Genomic DNA, 17,776 nt, shown 5'->3' with positions numbered 1-17,776 from the left:
TTGAGTAGGGAAGTGCCATTTTACACGTCACATTTCTGGTTGTAACATCTCTTTAGTGAAACATCTGTCAGTATCTTGACTTTAGTTTAACAGGTCTTCTAGCTTTGCGGACTTAGTTAATTGACAAATTGACAGTGGAATAGACTGCTATCTCTGAGTTGGGCATGTGTTTAAGGACATTTTAAACAATATTTTTTGCAGGAAGGCTGATGGGTTTACACAGAGGGAACATTTTTTTAGCAGCAAAGCTAAAAATCATCACTGTGTAGTTCTAGCATGTGTTACTTGCCCAGTAAAAGAACAGTTAAAGTAAATATCCTTTTTTCATTCCCGCCCCGCAAGCATTTGTTTGAACTGGGTAAGGAGCGTTTGCTGTAGCTCCCTAAGCTAAACTGTGAGTTATTTCTGGCTGTCAAGATCTCTGGCCTGCAGTTATTCCTCCGGCTGGCTGCATGCAGTTTGTGGCTAGCCTGCCGGCCATCATCACCTTTCAGATGTCTCTCCGGGAACTGCACTGAGATTAGCCTTGGGCTGTAAGTAGAAATCTTTGCATGAGCTGGAGTTGAACCGCACAGCCCCGCTTTGTGCGAACTCTTCGCCTTGTGCCAACGAGGAGAAAGTCTGTTTAAACACATTTCCAGGACATCTTCCTGCGTTCTCCCAAAAGGTTTGCAGATCAGTTTCTTTATCTGAGTTTTCTTTTTTTTAAAATAACGATACAGACGTCGACCTCATAGTGGGTATTTGTTTAAAAGTGTTCCCAGTTGAGATCCTGGTGCTTTCCATCATGTATATTGTGTTCGAATAATACTGAGGACTACTTAGCACTTCTCAAAGGCCCAGTCCATGGCCCACTGATGTCAATATGTTCCCCACTGGTTCAGGCTCTACATGGAGTAATATAGGCTCCAATTCAGTAAAGCATTTAAACGCGATGGTCCATTGATTTCAATGAGACTTAAGCACATGCTTATGTCCTCTGCTGAATCTGGGTTTTGATGCTGTTTCTGCTTTGTGAGCTGCCTGGCCGGAATGCAGAACACCAGGCAGGAAGAAAGCCTAGTTTGGATAATCAGTTCCGTTATGTTTTTAAAAATACATGTGTCCTTTTTAAAGAAGTCAATAGCTATCTTGTATTCTATTCTGTTATAGGAGTGTCCCTTACAGCTACTTCGCCATCTGATGGAGCCACAAGATATCTATTGCTATGTCCTGATGTTGCAGCAGCAGGGGATGAGATTGCATTGCAGTGTGATAATGTTTTTCACCTGCTTGGTTCTTCTCTTTCATCACAATCCTGGCTGCTGAGAGGAAATGGGTGTAGGCTCCTTTCCTGCCTGGGACTGGAGATGTTGGTAAATCGATCCTGCCAGATCTGTTTGCTCAGTGCTCTCCACGCTGTCTGATACAAGTATATATGACAGACCTATGGGAGCCAATCAGGCACACTGATTCTGGTAACACAAGGTACATCGGGTGTCAGCGGTATTACGCTGCCTCTCTGCCAATGTAAGCGAGATGAGAATCAGTTTATAGGCACCACAAAGCCAGTGAAGGGCCCTGAAGGGCAATCTGTAACTCGCTTACCAGCCACCAAAGGAAAAACACGTATTTAAAATATAAATGTTTGTTGGCTTCTGAGCGAGTTGCTGCACTGATGTAATTCTCAAAGTCTGTCCATCTGGCCACATCGACACTACCGCTTATGTCGGCAAAACCCCACAACCACATTTCGCCGGCATAAGCGGTAGTGTGCACAGTGCTGTTGGCGGGAGAGCTGCTTACACCAACAAAGCTACTGCCGCTCGTGGAGGTGGTTTTATTTTACTGCCGGGAGAGCTCTCTCCCGTTGGCATAGAGTGGCTGACAATAGCCTGTGTCAGTATCTACTACTACTGAAAAACTGGCTTCTGGGTTTAATGCCTGGCTCCCTGTTGAGTACAGATTCCAGTTCAAGGTCTTTGTCCTGATCTTCAGAGCTTTCAATCCGGACGGGATTAACGAGCGAGGTGAGAGGCTGTCTCTCCCTCCACCACGATGCTAACCTCCCACAACAACTTTGTTCCACTGGCACAATGACAATCTCAGCCCCTAGCGTGACACCTGGAAGCATGAGTGGGACCCATGCTATGGATTTGTCCCTTGCAAGAGATAAGAGAAACCGATGGGCTCACTGCTTTCAGAACAAAATGCAAAACTCAGTTCTGTGATTTAAGCTTCCCCTCAATATGCTGTAAACCCCCCTCATGCCAACCTCCCTCCCTCAAAAAAAAGGAACCCCAAAACCTTCCAACTAATCAAGCTATTTCTCCACAGGCTGGGAAGGAAGAAAGAGATTGTTGTTAGATCTGTTTTTAAATACCTGGGGAGAGGGGTGCTCAGATCCTGCCGGAATGCGAGTTGCCATCTAATTCTGTGCCGTTCTGTTCAGACCCTCATCCCTCTGGTGTCTGAATGGGCCCTGGGTGGGTGGGGAAGTTGGGCCACTTTTGCTTGCCCTGTAAGATATTCAGAAACTGTCTGAACAACTCCTGTATTTTCCCTTTTCAGACTTCCCTGTGGTTTCAGACATTGTTTCATTCTGCACTGTGTATTTTCAATGCTAAGGCCCTGCTCGTATGTTGTTGTAATGTAATGCAATGCCTCTCCGTTCCAGTGCAGTAGATTTCCTCTTCCCCGGCATGCGCCAGAGGAGATGGAAACATGTCAATTAAAACCTTGTCCCGATTGTTAACAGCTCGGAGGAATAAACTCTGCTGGCAGAACGTTAAAAGCAAGCTGTCGATAACGCACTGAAATGTTTCTCTTTTTAAACTAGATTAAGGTTCATTTGTCTTGTTTAACAGCCAGAATGGACCAAAGGAAAGTGAACAAAGGCCCCCCAGAGCAGAATTTGTCGGCATCTCTTAACTCTGTGAATAGAGGCTTGTTCTGCTGGACACGCTGCTTGAATGAGCCAGGTGTAGCATTTATTCCTTGATTAGAGTCACGGAGATGGATTGCCTTGACTCCGTTCCCTGGCACGCAGCCCAATCAAGTGGGTGGGTTGCTCGTCGGTGAGCTGCTGCATGGAATTCTACTGCTGTGTTTTGTCAGTTTGATGCCACTGGGTTGCTGCTATGTGGCATCGAAGCCAGCATTTAGAAAGGCTTTGGCCGGGCCAGTGCAAATGGTTTCCCCTTCTATAACAAAGGCTAGCTCCCAAACTCCTTTGCTATTGTAAGAAATAGCAGGAGGTGGTGAGATGCCCGCTCATGGCAAAGGGATACAATAGCTGTGGGGCGGGGGGAATGGAACGAGTAAGCTGTGACTGCAGAGGGGTTTGTTGAAAGGTTTCTGCAATCCGCTTTAGTGCGCCACGGGACTGAGAATCCTGCACCACGGGACTGAGAAGCTGTTTGCAGAGGTGGAGGAGAGTCCTGGAGTCACAGGATGGCGTAAGGTATTGTTGCTGCAGCTGGTGTTGTGAATCAGGCCGACAACAAGCTCATCCTACTATCCGGCTATTTCACTACACCAGGGTTGCATCATACCACTCAACTTCGCTACACAGCCAGCGCCGGGAGTCTTCTGCGTTCCTCCACCGTTGCTGCACCTGCTTTGATTGTACACCGCTTGGATCCAGCTTCAATGTACAACTCGCATGTCCTTGGAAACAGCTGATGCCTGTTATTTAAATATGTTGTCAAAATAAAGCCCTTCCCTACAAGGCGTGTGAGATTTCCTGACCTGGAGCTATTTTGAATGGAAGTTGATGAACTTGCGGGAATGAAATTTTGAAGTTTTGGATGGGTTACGGCAGAGTAGAGCTGAGTGATCTCTGCTGATCCTGAGTGACTCCCAATGCAATTTAGTCAGGTAGAGTTTTAGGGAAAGGTTTAAATTCAGTTTGTGAGCCCTGAGGCTGTCTCTTAATTGGAGGGCTCTAGCTCTCTTTTAAAAACAGATCCTTTTATGCACATTAGTATGAGCACTTGGTGGTGCTAAGAGGGGGTAGTCATGCTTCTGTTTCAAGCTGTCCGTTGCCTCCTGGGTCAGGAAGGCATTTTGCTTTGGACCAAAGGAAGCAGCGTGAAGTGAACAAAGGCCCCGGAGCAGAAATTAGTTGGCATCTCTTAACTCTGTGAATAGAGGCTTGTTCTACTGGACACGCTGCTTGAATGAGCCAGGTGTAGCATTTATCCCTTGATTGGAGTCCCTGAAATGCATTGCCCGCATTCTGTTCCCTAGCACGCAGCCCAGTAAAGTCCATGGGCTGGTCCTCAAGGAGCTGCTGAATGGAATTCTACTGTTGTTTTTGGAGTCCCCTTAAGTAGTGTTGTCCACTGCACAGCAGATACTGGGTCTGATCCAATCATCTGCTCCAGGAGAGTAATGTTCTAAGGGTTTTGGCTGTGTAACAGTTTCTGATAGGGAACTGTAGGAAAGCCTGGTCCTCCTCGTGCCTTACAGCATGCCTGCCTGGGCCAGTGCTGTTCAGGGGGTAGAGATTGCCACCTCCGCTATGCATGGCAGGGCAGCTGAACCGTTCCCCTACCCTCTGCGTCAGCTCCCCTGAAGACACTGATTTGTGTGGTCCCTTGCGGAGGCCCCCGTGTTAAGTGTCCACCGCCACTTCCAAGCAGCATAATTAAAGGGATTTTATTAGCCAGTTGTCAGAAGAAAGACCGCGGGAAATAACTATACTGAGGTGGATGCTCTGATAAGCACTGCTGGGTAGGCACAAAGCATGGGGCTGGAACCTCACAGGGCAGCAAACGACAGCATCTCAGATTAAAAGGCTGCCTTCCGATGAATCATTCTGCAACTCAGGGGACAAGTGCTTGTTAGCTCTCGGTCACGTGCCCCGGAAAGGGTCAGGACATAAGCCACTGACTTTCCTCCACAGAGCCTCGGTTCCCAGCGCTACATCTCCAACGCTCAGCTCCTGGGGGATTTGTCTCTCCCGCAGAGGCTGGTCTCTTCCAAACCGATGGCAAAGAGAAGTGAGCATCTCTCTCTCGGGGTTCCCCCAAGGCCTCTTCCACTTGGTCCCCCAAGAACTCAGTTTGACTCCGGTTCCTTTGTTTGGCATACACTAAAGCCATGCTGAGTTGAGCAGACTTAAGCCAAGGGGTTGGGTATAGGGTGAACCACAGATCCCAAGTTACACGGCAGACCTCTTCCTTTATCTATATTTACACAGTATATTGCATTCACTGGACATTGCCTCACATGCTTTGGGATTGGTTGGTCTCTGTAGGAACCAATCCCTGCACCACATGTTCTGGCCACACACTGGCCGTGCACTATTTCCTCTCTACCTCACCTTACGTTCCAGGCATATCTTATCCATTGTTACCTTGTCTATCGGAAATTGTTCCCTCCCTGGATGCACCCCTTTCTCTTAGCTAGTGTAGACATTCTGTTTTTAGCCCGCTGATCCATTTAGCTCCCTAATCCTGTCTCCCAAGAAATGTGGCCACGCCCATGTCAAGCCAGGCCTCCACCCTTACCAACCAACAGCTGGGACCAGCTATCGTATGCAGCTAGAAATGGCAGAGTCCAGACTCAAACTGGGGCATAGCTTTAGTTCAGCGTTCAGCATTCACGTAAGTTTACTCTCAGGAAGCCTCGGCATTCATCCCAGAAACCCCTAGTGAAGGCATTGCCGTAGGGATCGTAAGAAGCAATCATACATGTGTACCATCAATGTAGGGTTTAAATGATTATTCAGTTTGCATGATCGTGGCCCCTAGGAGCCCTCATCACAGACCAGGACCCTGTTGTGTGAGGTGCTGTACAAACCCAGAACACACACGATCCCTGCCCCCATGGGTTTACAATCTAGCTATAAAGTCGGATTTTCCAGTGGTGCTAACTACGTTTATTTCTTTTGAAATAAGAGCTCAGCATAAGGGTGTCTAGAATAAAACATTTATGTTGATGGACCTGGTTTGTTACACTGATCTAAAAAAAATAAGTTACAATGTGAAGTGACTGAGTGGCTACTACCAGTCTTGACACAAGCCAGCCAGAACACACCGTGCCTGCATACGCTCTGACTACTCGGGGATGCTCAGTTCATGCAGAACTGTGTTTTCTGAGGAGCGAAATATTCTATTTGGTTCCTATACCGTGCCCATCACCCTGGCATCTGAGCACCTTCCAGGAATGCGTTTGGTGCCGTGACGAGCGTCAGCCGTATGAACTGTGGCCTTGGGGTAATTTAGAGTGATCAGCCATCAGATGGCTGGCCCTTCGCCCCTGTTAGTTACTATTTCCGTAATAATGCTGCCGTTGGGGTAGCTAGATGGTCATGACGCTTCTGAACAGGCCCGTGGAGGTGACGCTGTGCTCAGCCAAGGACTAAGCCTAATGCCTGCCCAGTGCAAGGTGCCTGGAGGGTAGCACATGTGAGTCGGCGGGGGAGGGGCAAACAGCCAGGTCCTGGCAGCTTCTATGCTCTCTGCATATTTCATTTGTAGGTGGGAGCCCGAGCTGCTGAGGAGCAAGCAGAGAGAACCAGCGGGAGAGTGAGGCGCCCATTAAGACCTAGCACTGGGTTTAAATCGCTCCTCAGGGAGGTGTCCTGGTTAAGCACGTCTGGATGAAGTGGATTATTCTCCATACCAGTGGCACACCATGTAGAGAACAGGGCTGGCGCTCTGTGGGAAGGGTGTGGTCTGCAGCCTGGGTTCAATTCCTGCCTCTGCTACGAACCATGGGCAAGTCACAATCTCTCAGTGCCTCAGTTCCCCATTCGTAAACCACTGACAATAATACTCCTCCCCTTCATTGCTTAGCTTGCAAGCTCCTTGGGGAAGGGAGTGTCTCTCACTATGTGAATTTACAGCACCTAGCATAAGACAGTCCTCATCTTGGTTGGATATTCTAGGTGCTGCTGGAATACAAGCTACTATTGCAATGTGGGCATTGCAGATCCTGGCTATGATTCATTTCAAGAACATGCTCCATCTATTGTCAGCCCACTGAGCCATCGGTTTCCCACTGCAGATGCATAATTTCTGTTGCAAATCATCTCATTTTGTGCAGCTTTTCCTGCCCTTTGTCATGCTGTAGTATTTTGAATGCTATTACGCACTGCCTCAGTTTCCCCTGTCATTGCCTCCCTTCCTCGGAAACTCTTCCTTTCTTCCCTCACAGATTGTGGGCCTCTCCGTCTGTTGTAACTGGACAGCTACCCAGAAGGCAAGTTCACATGATGCAGTGTTTTACCTGGAAAGGGTTTTGTCCGCTTTAATTTCCCTCTGATTGCCGTGTGTCTTACATGTAATTCTTGCCGAGAGATTTGCAGTTTAGACACTGGAAAGGCCCCCAAGCCCCAGACAGTTTCCCTCCTTGTCTTTGTTTAGCGCTGGAGAGTTGCGGTTATTTTGTATTTACTGGAGACAGACCCAATTCAGGAAGTCTGGATCCAGATCTGCACCGGCAAGATGGACTTGTGGTTATTGCACTGGACTGGATCTCAGGCAAGCTGGCTTCAGTTTACCAGCTCTGCCACAGGCTGTCTGGGTGACCTTGGGCAAGTCATTTAATCAGAAAAATAGGGATAGTGCTCCTTTTGGTTTGTCTAGTGAGAGCCCGTTGGGGCAGGAACTCTCTCTTACTATATATACGAACAGCTCCCAGCACCAAGAAGTCTCCTTAACTGGTCAAACACTGGAAAAATTGAGAAAAATTAAAAATGGTTCTTTTTCCAAAAATGAAAAAATTTCACAAATATTTTGGTCAAATCATAAAATCAAGCTGTATTGACAGCCATTACAGCAGTACCCTAGTGTGTCTCGGGCATGCCTCAAGCACTAGCTTAAAGTTCTTTGTTGAACTGAGGCCTTCAACAGAGCAGAGGTCTCCTTTATGTACAACCAGCCTCACAGTCCACAAGGCGTGCATTGGGCAGAAAAAATGAATTCAAGACCACGTCTCACTGTCCAACACCCCAAAGGGAAAGCCTCTCAGCTGGGTTAGGGGACGAGGCCTGCCATGAAATCTGAAGTTTTATACAGTTTGAAAGCGCCACTGGATCATGTAGTCTAACCTAGAAGGAGATGAATTTACCCTAGGGTGTGTACTCGACTAAACCCCACCCTTCCAGCTAGAAGTTGGGAGATTTTTTTTTAGTTGAAACAACTGAACAAAAGTATGCCCAAGTGCCTGGTGCAAGTAAACTCTACCAACGCTGGTGCTTGATCCTGCAGGGTACCAAGTATTCTGGCTCTGATCCTGTATAGCACTTAAACACATGCTTAAATTTAATCACCTGCTTAACATTAACCACCTGCTTAAGTGCCTTGCTGGGGCGGGTCTGCAATGCTCTTCATGGTGCAGGTTGGGCCTATGGAGCAGTTGACTGTTGATTAATGACACCCCTTCTAATGACAGCTGATTATTCCTCCTGGCCCTAAGGGTGGGATGCCCTAAGCTTTGTGGCGGCAAGATGGGGCTGTTATCTGTTACTACCCCCTTGAGGCCAGATGGGGAGCTGCACTACCGGACTCCACCCTCCGTATGCCACCACATCCAATTCTGTTCGTCAGGTCCTTAGTAGGCTCTGTCCCTTGCAGGCTAACAGGGAGGAGTGGCTCTAGCTCAGTGGTTCTCAACCTGTGGCCTGTGGGCCGCTTGCGGCCCCCTCAGCACAGAGCTGTGGCCCATGTGACACCCCCAGGGCCGTACGGGTTGTATTGGATGCAGCCCACATAACACGTTGTGGGCCATATATGTGGCCCACACTGGTAAGCCGGTTGAGAATCGTTGTTCGAGGGGATTTGACAGCCCTCGGCCTAGAGGGTTTAGAGCCTTCTCTACACTCCTCCCCTGGGGTTTAGGGGAACCCAGGCCCCACCCACGCCACTGGGCTCCAAGGCAGGGTCCTCGTGTGGAACAGAGCCTGGCCGGAGCCCCCCCTCAAGTCCGAGCCACCCCAGCGCCTGAGCACAGCCCAGCTCAGCAGGGATAGCCCCACCTCAGGTGGTGCCCGGACATGGTGCTGAGCTGCCCAGCGGCAGGACAAGCAGGCGGAGACCCTGGAGCCCAGGGTGGGGGGCCAGACTGTGTCCACAGAGGCCTGGCCTGGTGCTGCAGGCAGAGTCTGCCCCAGTGAGCTAACCCTGTCCCTGGTGTGCCGGCGGTGAGTCCACCCCCCCCCCCCGGTGCCTGTGAGGGGAGCTGGGGCTGGTGCCAGCGTGAGAGGGAGGAGCGGGGATAGGGGTGCAGAGCGGGGAGCCAGCCGCAGCTAGTGGCACTGCCACACAGCTCCCCGCACTCCCCCAGGCCCTTCCCCCAGACCCCTACCCAAATCCCCCATAATAGATCCTCAAATCATCTCCCTCCCACAGCCTCCTACCCACCCCCTGCCATAATCTTCCTAATAACCATCCTGCCACAACATCCAACCTGCCCCCTCACAGCTCCTCCACGCCTCCAAACCCTGCTTAACCCCCACCCGCGAATAAACTCAAACCCTCCTACTGCCATGGCCCCCTGCCCATCCCACCTCCCCCCCATACCAACCCCATTTCCTCAAATAAACCCATCCTTTGCAGCACCCCCCGAAAACACCCCAACGAAACACCCCCCTACCAAAATCCTCCCTCCACTCCCCAAAGCCCCACATCCCCACCCCCAAACCTTCCCCTGCAACTGCTCCCCCCCCCATTCCCTAGTAAACCCACCTCTTAAAAGCTCCCCCATCCCTCACTGGCCCCAAACCACTTCCCTCCCACCAGTCTTCTGCCTCAGCATGTTCCTCCCCCCGCTCCCGCTGCACCCCTTATTCCCCTCAGGGCCCTTCTGCTGTGCCCAGCATCCAAGTCCATTCAGTCTGAATAGATCAGCACAAATGTCCCCAATTCCTGGCTGCATCAATCCCCCCTGCTCCCTTCAATTGCTCCAGCCCCGTATAGCTTGCCCAGGAACTCCCCACAGGGCCCTTCACTCCTTTAGCCCTGGCATCAGCATCCCATCGTCGCTCTGGAGTGTTACACAGGGCTGGTGACATTTCCCCTCCTCTCATTGTCTTCTTGGGGTGATCTGATGGCTAGACCCAGCCCCCATGTTGGGGAGCCTGCCACAGCAAATCTACGAGCGGGGAGAGCCAAAGGGCCGGAGTGGGACTCTGCGGGACAGAAGCCGCCATTGCGGGCTGAGTGTGGGGCAGGCTTGTGCTCCACTCCTCACCTGAGGCCTGCCCTGCGCCCCGGCCCAGGATAGAGACAGTTGACCCCACTTGCACACTGGAGAGTGGGGCCTGTCAGTTTTCCTCAGCACCCCCCCCCCCGCCCCGCAAAGAGCATTTTCCTCAGTTGCTTATGGTTGGACGGCTAACAAGCCTCTTGCCTTCACAGCTCTGGGAACCTGAGTCCCTTCTCTTTCCCCTCCCAAGCCCAGCCAGCCGGCAGTACTGGCTTCCCTTCTGCCGGAGGAGATGGACGATGGGAGGGTAAAGCTTAAACTGTCAGCCTGAGAGTCAGTGGACTTCAGATTTGGGGATCCACCCTTGGCCTTAGCATTTTGGATCCTTCATCAGCACCCACCAGAAAGAAGGGGACCAACTGAATGCACAGTAATGTTACAGACAGGTGGCTGGTTTGCCAGGCTCCAGAAATGTCTGAAGGGGATGAGTGTGCTGACGCAGGTTAGTGTTGCTTTACGCAGGGTCTTGTGAGGTAGATTGTGTAACCTTTACCCAAGCGAGGGAGTGCTTACCAAAGTGCGTAAGCTCATTGCTGTCAGGTGGCCTCACATGAGTAAGAGCCCACCCAAGGGAGCAAGAGGTGCATAAGCTCGTCCTCTGAGGCGCATAAGCTAGCTCTCTGCGGGCCAGTACATAAAACAATACAACCCAGAAGGAAATAACCCCCAGTAAAAGGAAGGCAGGTGAAAGGTGTAATGTGAATACAAAAGATCGCCAGAGGCACTCCAGAGAGCAGACTGAATTTTCCATTAACCCGCCAGCCAGCGTATACAGGGCTGAATTTCAAATGGCTTTTCTGGTGTCGCACTCAAACTTTATGACCTGACTTCTATTTGCTGTCTTGAGAGATCTTATCTGTAACTGCTTTTAAATGGACATGTGACTTTGGGAACAAGCGTCCCAGTATTCAGTCCCTGGAAAAGCCCCTCGCCGCCACACACACGCGTACACCCACCTCTGTGCTGTTCAGAAGTTCTGTTTGATCAGATGAGATCAGCATTTAGGCCCCGATTCAGGCAGCCCGTCCCTATTCAGGGCAGCGCTTGAGAATATGCTTGTCTTTAAGTGCACGATTATGCGCCATTGAGGTCAACTTGAAATTTAGGAGCTGTCCCCCTCATTGAAGCCAGCGGAACCTGAGCCTGGTTTTGGGGGCTCTCCTGAATAGGAAAGGAAATAAGCCTGCACTTAGTTGGCTTTCTGAATTAGGGCCATAATCTCTGGATCTTTCAAGACGTGTTTCTAGAAATGGGGCCTCAATCCCTGCATGGGGCCCTTCAGGGCTACTGCAAGACAGATAATAATGACAGATTACCTTAGCATCTCCGTAGTATATTCAATATGGGCCCTATCCTGAGCGGTGCTGAATAGTGTACCCAGGAGTCCGGGAGCTGCAGCTACTCAGCTCCCTTGAGGTGTGAGGGCTTTACGCAAAGTAAATAATCCAGTCCCTGCGGGGTACCTGTTAGTGCCGGTAGGAGTTTCACAGGCTTCAAGCATCGGTTATACAGAAGCCCATTTGAAAGGCAATTTTGGGTTCTGGAGGGCTCAGGGGGTTGTTAATGGTCTATGTGGTCTTTCATCTCTAGGTCACTCGCTTGAGGCCAGGCCAGGCCAGGCCAGGCCAGGACTTGTTACCATATGAAGGGTGTTTGATGCCCTATATGGAATGGGTTCGTTAACTGGTGTCCACATCACAGTAAGTCGCTGCCGTTCTGGCTAATGGGCACCCTTGATGCCAGTCTCATTCTCGAGGTGAACCCCTGTAGGTTGCTCTTTCTGCGTGAGGTCTGGACTCTGCATGGTGAGGTGGGAGCACATCAGTGGGACCCCATGGAGGAATCCCACACTGCTGCCACCTCTAGTACAATACCTGTTGTGTGGATTAGGGGTTCACAAATCTTCCCAGCAGCCCTACCACGCTGAGTCAGCAAAGCACTCGAGACATGCCTAGCTGTAAACGTGAGAAATCTCAGCCCTATCGAACAAGGCACCAAAGTATGTGCTTAAGTCAAATCCTTAAAGTGAAGCAGGCACTTAAATACATTGGTGAACTGGGGCTTAATTTCTCACTGTGGTTTTATTATTTGTATTGTGGTCGTGCCTGGAGACCCCAGCCCAGGATCAAGGCCCTCTTGAGCTGGGCACCATACACATGTGTGATAAGACAGCCCCTGCTTTACAATCTGAGCACATGGTATGACAAATCGGGGGGCAGGGGAGGAAGATCACGAGATCACAATTGGGGAATAAGCACCAGTCTCTGCTTATGACAATCTGGTGTTTCATGGGAGCTACTCCTGTGCATAAGGGACAGCATGGGAGAAAGCCCAAAGAGACTTGATGGATGGGTCCTAATGGCTAGCACCTCTGGCACAGAAGCAGCAGCATCTGGCTTCAAGTTAGAGGTGACAGACAGTGAGGCCAAACTAGGGAGAGCCCTAAAAGTAGAGGCAAGAAATTTGTGTCTGTGAGGGAGGAGCCCCAGTGGAAGGATGCAATGAGGGGGGATTAATTGGAAGATAACATTAATATCTGATTGGTTCATTGTGTCCCCATCACACAACTGCCATATTCTTTTGCACGGTGTGGTACGAGCAGCTCGGGGAGATGCTGCAGGTTAGGAGCAAGGCAGGTTGGCAGAGTTCTGTGAAAGGTGCTTGCATAATGCTTTCCAGCACTACCGCTGCCTCAGATCTGTACATTTGTCCTGTATTTTTCATGATCTCTAATCCAGAGCATGTACCCAACTTGAACCATTCTTATCTGGTCTAGCTGGTGTTTCCAGGTTTTGATGGAGAATGTTGTGGAAGTCATGGAGATTTGTCTCATGAGCTTTCATGCTTTAACCCAAAGGCCAGGAGAGTTTAACTTTTGTTTTAAAAAAATCACTTCTCCCAAGAGATTATGAGACACTGGCATTAGCAAAAGCAAAGTTTTAAACTATCTGACTTTAAAATCCCTTTCCCTGTCACTGTTCAACTTTCAGTCTCTTGAGATGTTTATTTCACTAGCTCTCCAGTCACCACAGAGTCCCCCAGGGTAGACATGATCTGGATTTATAATGCTAAAAAAACCCAACTTTTTTTGCACAGAACCACTTCAGGTTTTCTCTTTATATCATACAGAAGGAAAATGAGCACAAAGCCCACTTTATTTCCCTGTGCAGGCCGCCTTCAAATACCTTTCCTAGTGTTTTGCAGGCAACAGCAAAAAATTCTTTTTGGTAAAATGTTCTATTTTTACACCATGCCTGTTTGCCTGTTATGCCTGTTTGCCAAATCCAGCTATTTGCGCACCACGCGGAGATCCATATTCTGGGAATTGCTCCAGATTACACACTACACACACGTATGTGTCCACTCATTACAAAAACACGACACCCCAGCTTCTGGTGTGCCAATAAAATATACCCCCCACCCCGCCACCCTCCAGTGGCCCTAGTATATGCACACAGGATCCTGGTGATGGCATGTGGATGAAGGATGTGCTCGTATACACAATGTTGGTCAGAGAGCTGCTTGATCACGTGCAGTTCTGAAAAATCTGGCACTGTGCTCACTAGAGGGAACATAACTGTCCCATGACCTAAATGCCTAACTCTTGGGTACCTGCCTATCCTTCTGAGGATGGCCCAATAGTTAGGGGACCAACCAGGGACTCAAGGAGAGCTGAGTCCAATTCCTGCTCTTCTGAGTGACCTCACCTTGGGCAAGTCATTTAGTCCTTCTGTGCCTCAGTTCTCCATCTGTAAAATGGGGGTGATAGCACTGCCCTACCTCACTGGGTTGCTGTGAGGACTGAAGATTGCTAGTTGCTTAGGCACTGGGTAATGGAAGCCAGAGGGAGATAAGTTCACAGCTTTGCCCCCAGGCACTGCACATGAGTGGAGAACGCTGTGTATAATAATCAGACGGCTCAATCATGGGTGCTCCCACCCCCAGTGCTGAGATGAGAACTGCAATGCTACAGCCCTATGTCTCTGGACCCCAGCATGCACAGGATGCTGCCCTCCCGTGTCCCACGCATACAGAGAATCACAAGCAACTCTGCCCTGCATCTCCAATTTCCCTCTGCTCAGACAAGAGCCTACAAGCGGCTGAGTGCCTCCTGTGAGGTACTGCGCACTCTGAGCTCCCGCTCAATCAATAGGAGTTGAAGGCACTCAGCATCTGGCCATGTGAGGTCTCTCATCTCATGTCAGCCTCCTCCCTGTTCCTTCCCACAGTCTTGCTGGTGTTGGCAGGAGAGCTTTCTTCTCTGCCTCGCCTGTCATCTGGAGCACTCTCCCTGTATCCCCCTCACATCTTCCTCTCTCCATCAGATCCCTGAGGGAGACATTTCTTTTCTCCCTGAGCCTTCGCTCAACTCCTCTCTCTCCCTCTCTCTCTCTCTCTCATTTTATTTAACTCTACAACTTCCCTATTCCACACTGCAAAGACCTTTGGGATTCCTGGTGTGTAGAGAAGGTGCTGTCTAAACTAAAATTGCACTGTAAATAGCTGAATCTGACACAGTATGTTGCATGAAGTTACATGACATAACAGAGAGTCTAGATGGCTCCTGTTTTACAGGCTTAAACTCAGCAGCTCGACCTGAAAGCCTCTGAGCGACATGGGCAGTGACAAGAAAAACCCAAGGAAAGGCCAATATGCTTCCTCTATAGCCATTTTACAGAGGCCATTCAGGCTGGGGCAATATCCCCGAGAGAGATCTGTTTGTTTTTACCTAACAGCGGGAACAGAATGTACCTGGTTAGGCTGCAGGGGAAACATAACTCCACATTCTCCCACTGATCTGTCCTTGGGACTTAATCTCCAATCTGTTATCGCAGCCCCGATCAGGCACTGGGAGTCAGCTATTCGGGTAACAGGCATTTTGATACCCCCTCAGGCTATACTTTCCCACGACCAGCTCCGGGTGGTTCAAGCCAATTAGTTTTCCCCGTGAGTAATTGATTAAGTGGTGGCCAGTTGGTTTGTTCTGGTTTCGCTGTGTATAAAGTCTCCATACGCTCCTGTGTGTCGCCAATCGCATCACAGCTCCCCATCACTTGACCAAGAGAGACCCAGGCAGAGAGAAGAGCAGGGATGAAATGGCCACAGAATTGCCAGCCACAGAATTAACTGACTTGGCCCATGCCAGTGGCAGGTTCACCATTAGCACCCTGATCAGCACCGAGGACAGCGGCAAACCTCACTATGGACCGCCTGCCGCTGCCCCCTGCGAGGCTCCCCATCCCAGCCACCTCACCCACAGGAGCACATTCTACATGAGGACCTTTGGCTACAACACAGTGGATGTTGTGCCGACTTATGAACATTATGCCAACACGAAGGCGGTGGGTGAAACCAATAAAGTTAGGCCCACGCTGGCAGATCTACATTCTTTCTTGAAGGTAAGCGATGTAGCAGGACTGTCTCAAACATCGATTTACTTGAGCAGTGCTGTAGTCTGTGTGTAGCGAATGCTCTTTCTGTACTTATCTCTGTCCCTGCAGAAGAAACATAGACTTTGAAATAAGCCTTCTGCAAACATGGGTCATAGAAAGAGTCGCTGAATAACTGTGAACCATGGGTGGAAATCGTGATCTGTTCTTAATCTAGTTACTAACCGACAACAAAGGTGAAATCTGATGCTTTAGGTCACTGCAAATGGTTCTCCAGCTCTATTGCAGACAACCAACAGCTTTGGAGCGCTGAGTGCCCTGTTTCCACCAGGAGAAAATGTTGGCTCTTGAGACTTAAATATCAGGCAGATGGATCAGCTCATGACTCCATCGGCTTGTGTCACCCTCCTGAGAGGGCAGAGGTAAATCACACTGGCATATAGGATGAACAATGAAGATTGCTGTAAATTCATATTCCCAGACATAAAACAAACCTGCGGTAGTATTGTAACCTAACTACCCTCATGCTCTGCAATATTTTCCCATTGATGTCGTTCTACTGCATATGAAGAGGAAGCCTGTCTGCTTTCCAATAATAACAAGGCCTTGCTTCCATCATGTCCAAGTAGAGTGAAATCTGTCTCCAGCTTTGGAATCCGCCCCTTCCTTGGTCCAAAACATCCCATTTCTGATGCTCTTCAGAACATATTTTCCCTCCAGGCATGGCAAGGAGCAGCTAGGGAAGAATTGTAATTGCCAGGATGGGGACTGGGAGGGTCACCTGCATTCGGATGTATTTTTAAGTTATGCCAAGGGTGCCGAGAACTTTTTAGCATTTTTATAAACTCAAGTAAATAAAGAAAAGAAATGGCCTGGCAGAGGACTTGCAAAACTCAGTTGCTTCCTAGCAAAGTCAGGTCTGAGCTCTTGGGCCATGCATCCGCCTCATAAATGGTGGTGTAGGGTTATGTTTCTGTGTCCCGTCCTTTTTCTGTCCTGGGGGATAGAAGGAATGCTGTTGAAGTCTCTCTGCACGGTTATGGTCATTTACCTTGACCTTGCGGCAAACAGAGGTATGCTTGTGGCTTTTTATTTTCAAGTGAAATTAGTGCTGCAGAAAGTTCCTGGCTTGATGGACCAAGAGACTCAAATCCTGTATTTATCCAGCAAACAGATTGACTTTGGGCAGGGCATGTTTTCCCTAAACTGCTCCCACTATTGTACCCCTTACTTGGACGGGGAAGAGGGCTCCATGGTCTGTAAAATCTCTGGCCTTAGGGGTATCTATCTGCATCCCAACCCAGAACCACCTTCTCTGTTGCCAAAGCTCTTAAGAAAGTAGTCATGGAGGTTCAGTAATTTCAAACAAGGTGTTTCAAGTTGTCTTACTCCAGCTATTGGGAAGGGGCATACCAGCATGACACAGACTCAAGCAGTAAAGACTGCAGGGCTGTGTGACATGGCCTGTGTGCATCCTATTGCGAGTCACTCTGTTGTTGTGGTCTAGGTCACAGGCCTTCTCCATGAGGGGTCTTTTGCTATCTCAGCATTCCAGGGATGAGCTGAAGATGGACTCGTTTCTCTGCAGCCTGTAGTCAGCAAGCTCCTGGGGCTCATTGAAACCTGCCATCATCTTGCCCCCGTGCTCGGAGATATTTTTGTCCTTGCACTGCTGATGAAAGCTCCATTTGAGGCATCGTGTGAACAGTGGTTTTCCCATGCGTCCCACCGCCTTTACTAAGGGCCATGTTTTTAAAAGTATTTCAGCACCTAAAGATGCAAATAGCTGCTATGGGGGATTTCAAAAGCACCTAGGCACCTAAATCCCTCTGAAAACACTTGCATCTTTAAGCACCTAAATACCTTTAAAATCTGGTCTTTAGCTTCTGTTTCCCATCTATAAAATGGGGATAACCGTGCTTCCCAGCCTCCCAGGATTGTGTGAAGATAAATGCACTAAAGATTGTGAGGTCCTCAGATCCAATAGTGACGGGGGCCATGTCAGTCCTTAAGACAGACAGATTGTGAAAATCTCACCCATAGTTCCTTATATTTTTACAGCACTATACAAATATTAACTAATTGTGAAGCAAAAAACCCAAAGTCTCCACTCCCCAGATCTGCTACTACTGATCTACTGATGAAAACCACTGTACACAAGCTAGGTATTATTGTTATTTGCAAGTTCT

The 17,776-nt window shown here is 49.3% G+C and overlaps 1 protein-coding gene across 2 annotated transcripts in view; it reads left to right on the top strand.

Moving 5' to 3' along the window:
• Positions 1-15,227: 15,227 nt before the first annotated feature.
• The window catches only part of SLC12A3 (solute carrier family 12 member 3), a 37,588-nt gene continuing 35,039 nt past the window's right edge, over positions 15,228-17,776 (top strand). For both annotated transcript variants that reach the window (XM_074968531.1, XM_074968530.1), the window contains exon 1: positions 15,228-15,596. In XM_074968531.1, the coding sequence (XP_074824632.1) occupies positions 15,294-15,596 (303 nt within the window). In that variant the 5' untranslated portion in view covers positions 15,228-15,293. The remainder of the gene's footprint in view (positions 15,597-17,776) is intronic.

The sequence above is a fragment of the Natator depressus genome, chromosome 12, assembly GCF_965152275.1.
Source record: "Natator depressus isolate rNatDep1 chromosome 12, rNatDep2.hap1, whole genome shotgun sequence".
In the NCBI taxonomy this organism is placed as follows: domain Eukaryota; kingdom Metazoa; phylum Chordata; order Testudines; family Cheloniidae; genus Natator; species Natator depressus.
The sequence above is the reverse complement of the archived record's forward strand: the minus strand, read 5'-3'. Positions and strand labels throughout refer to the sequence as shown.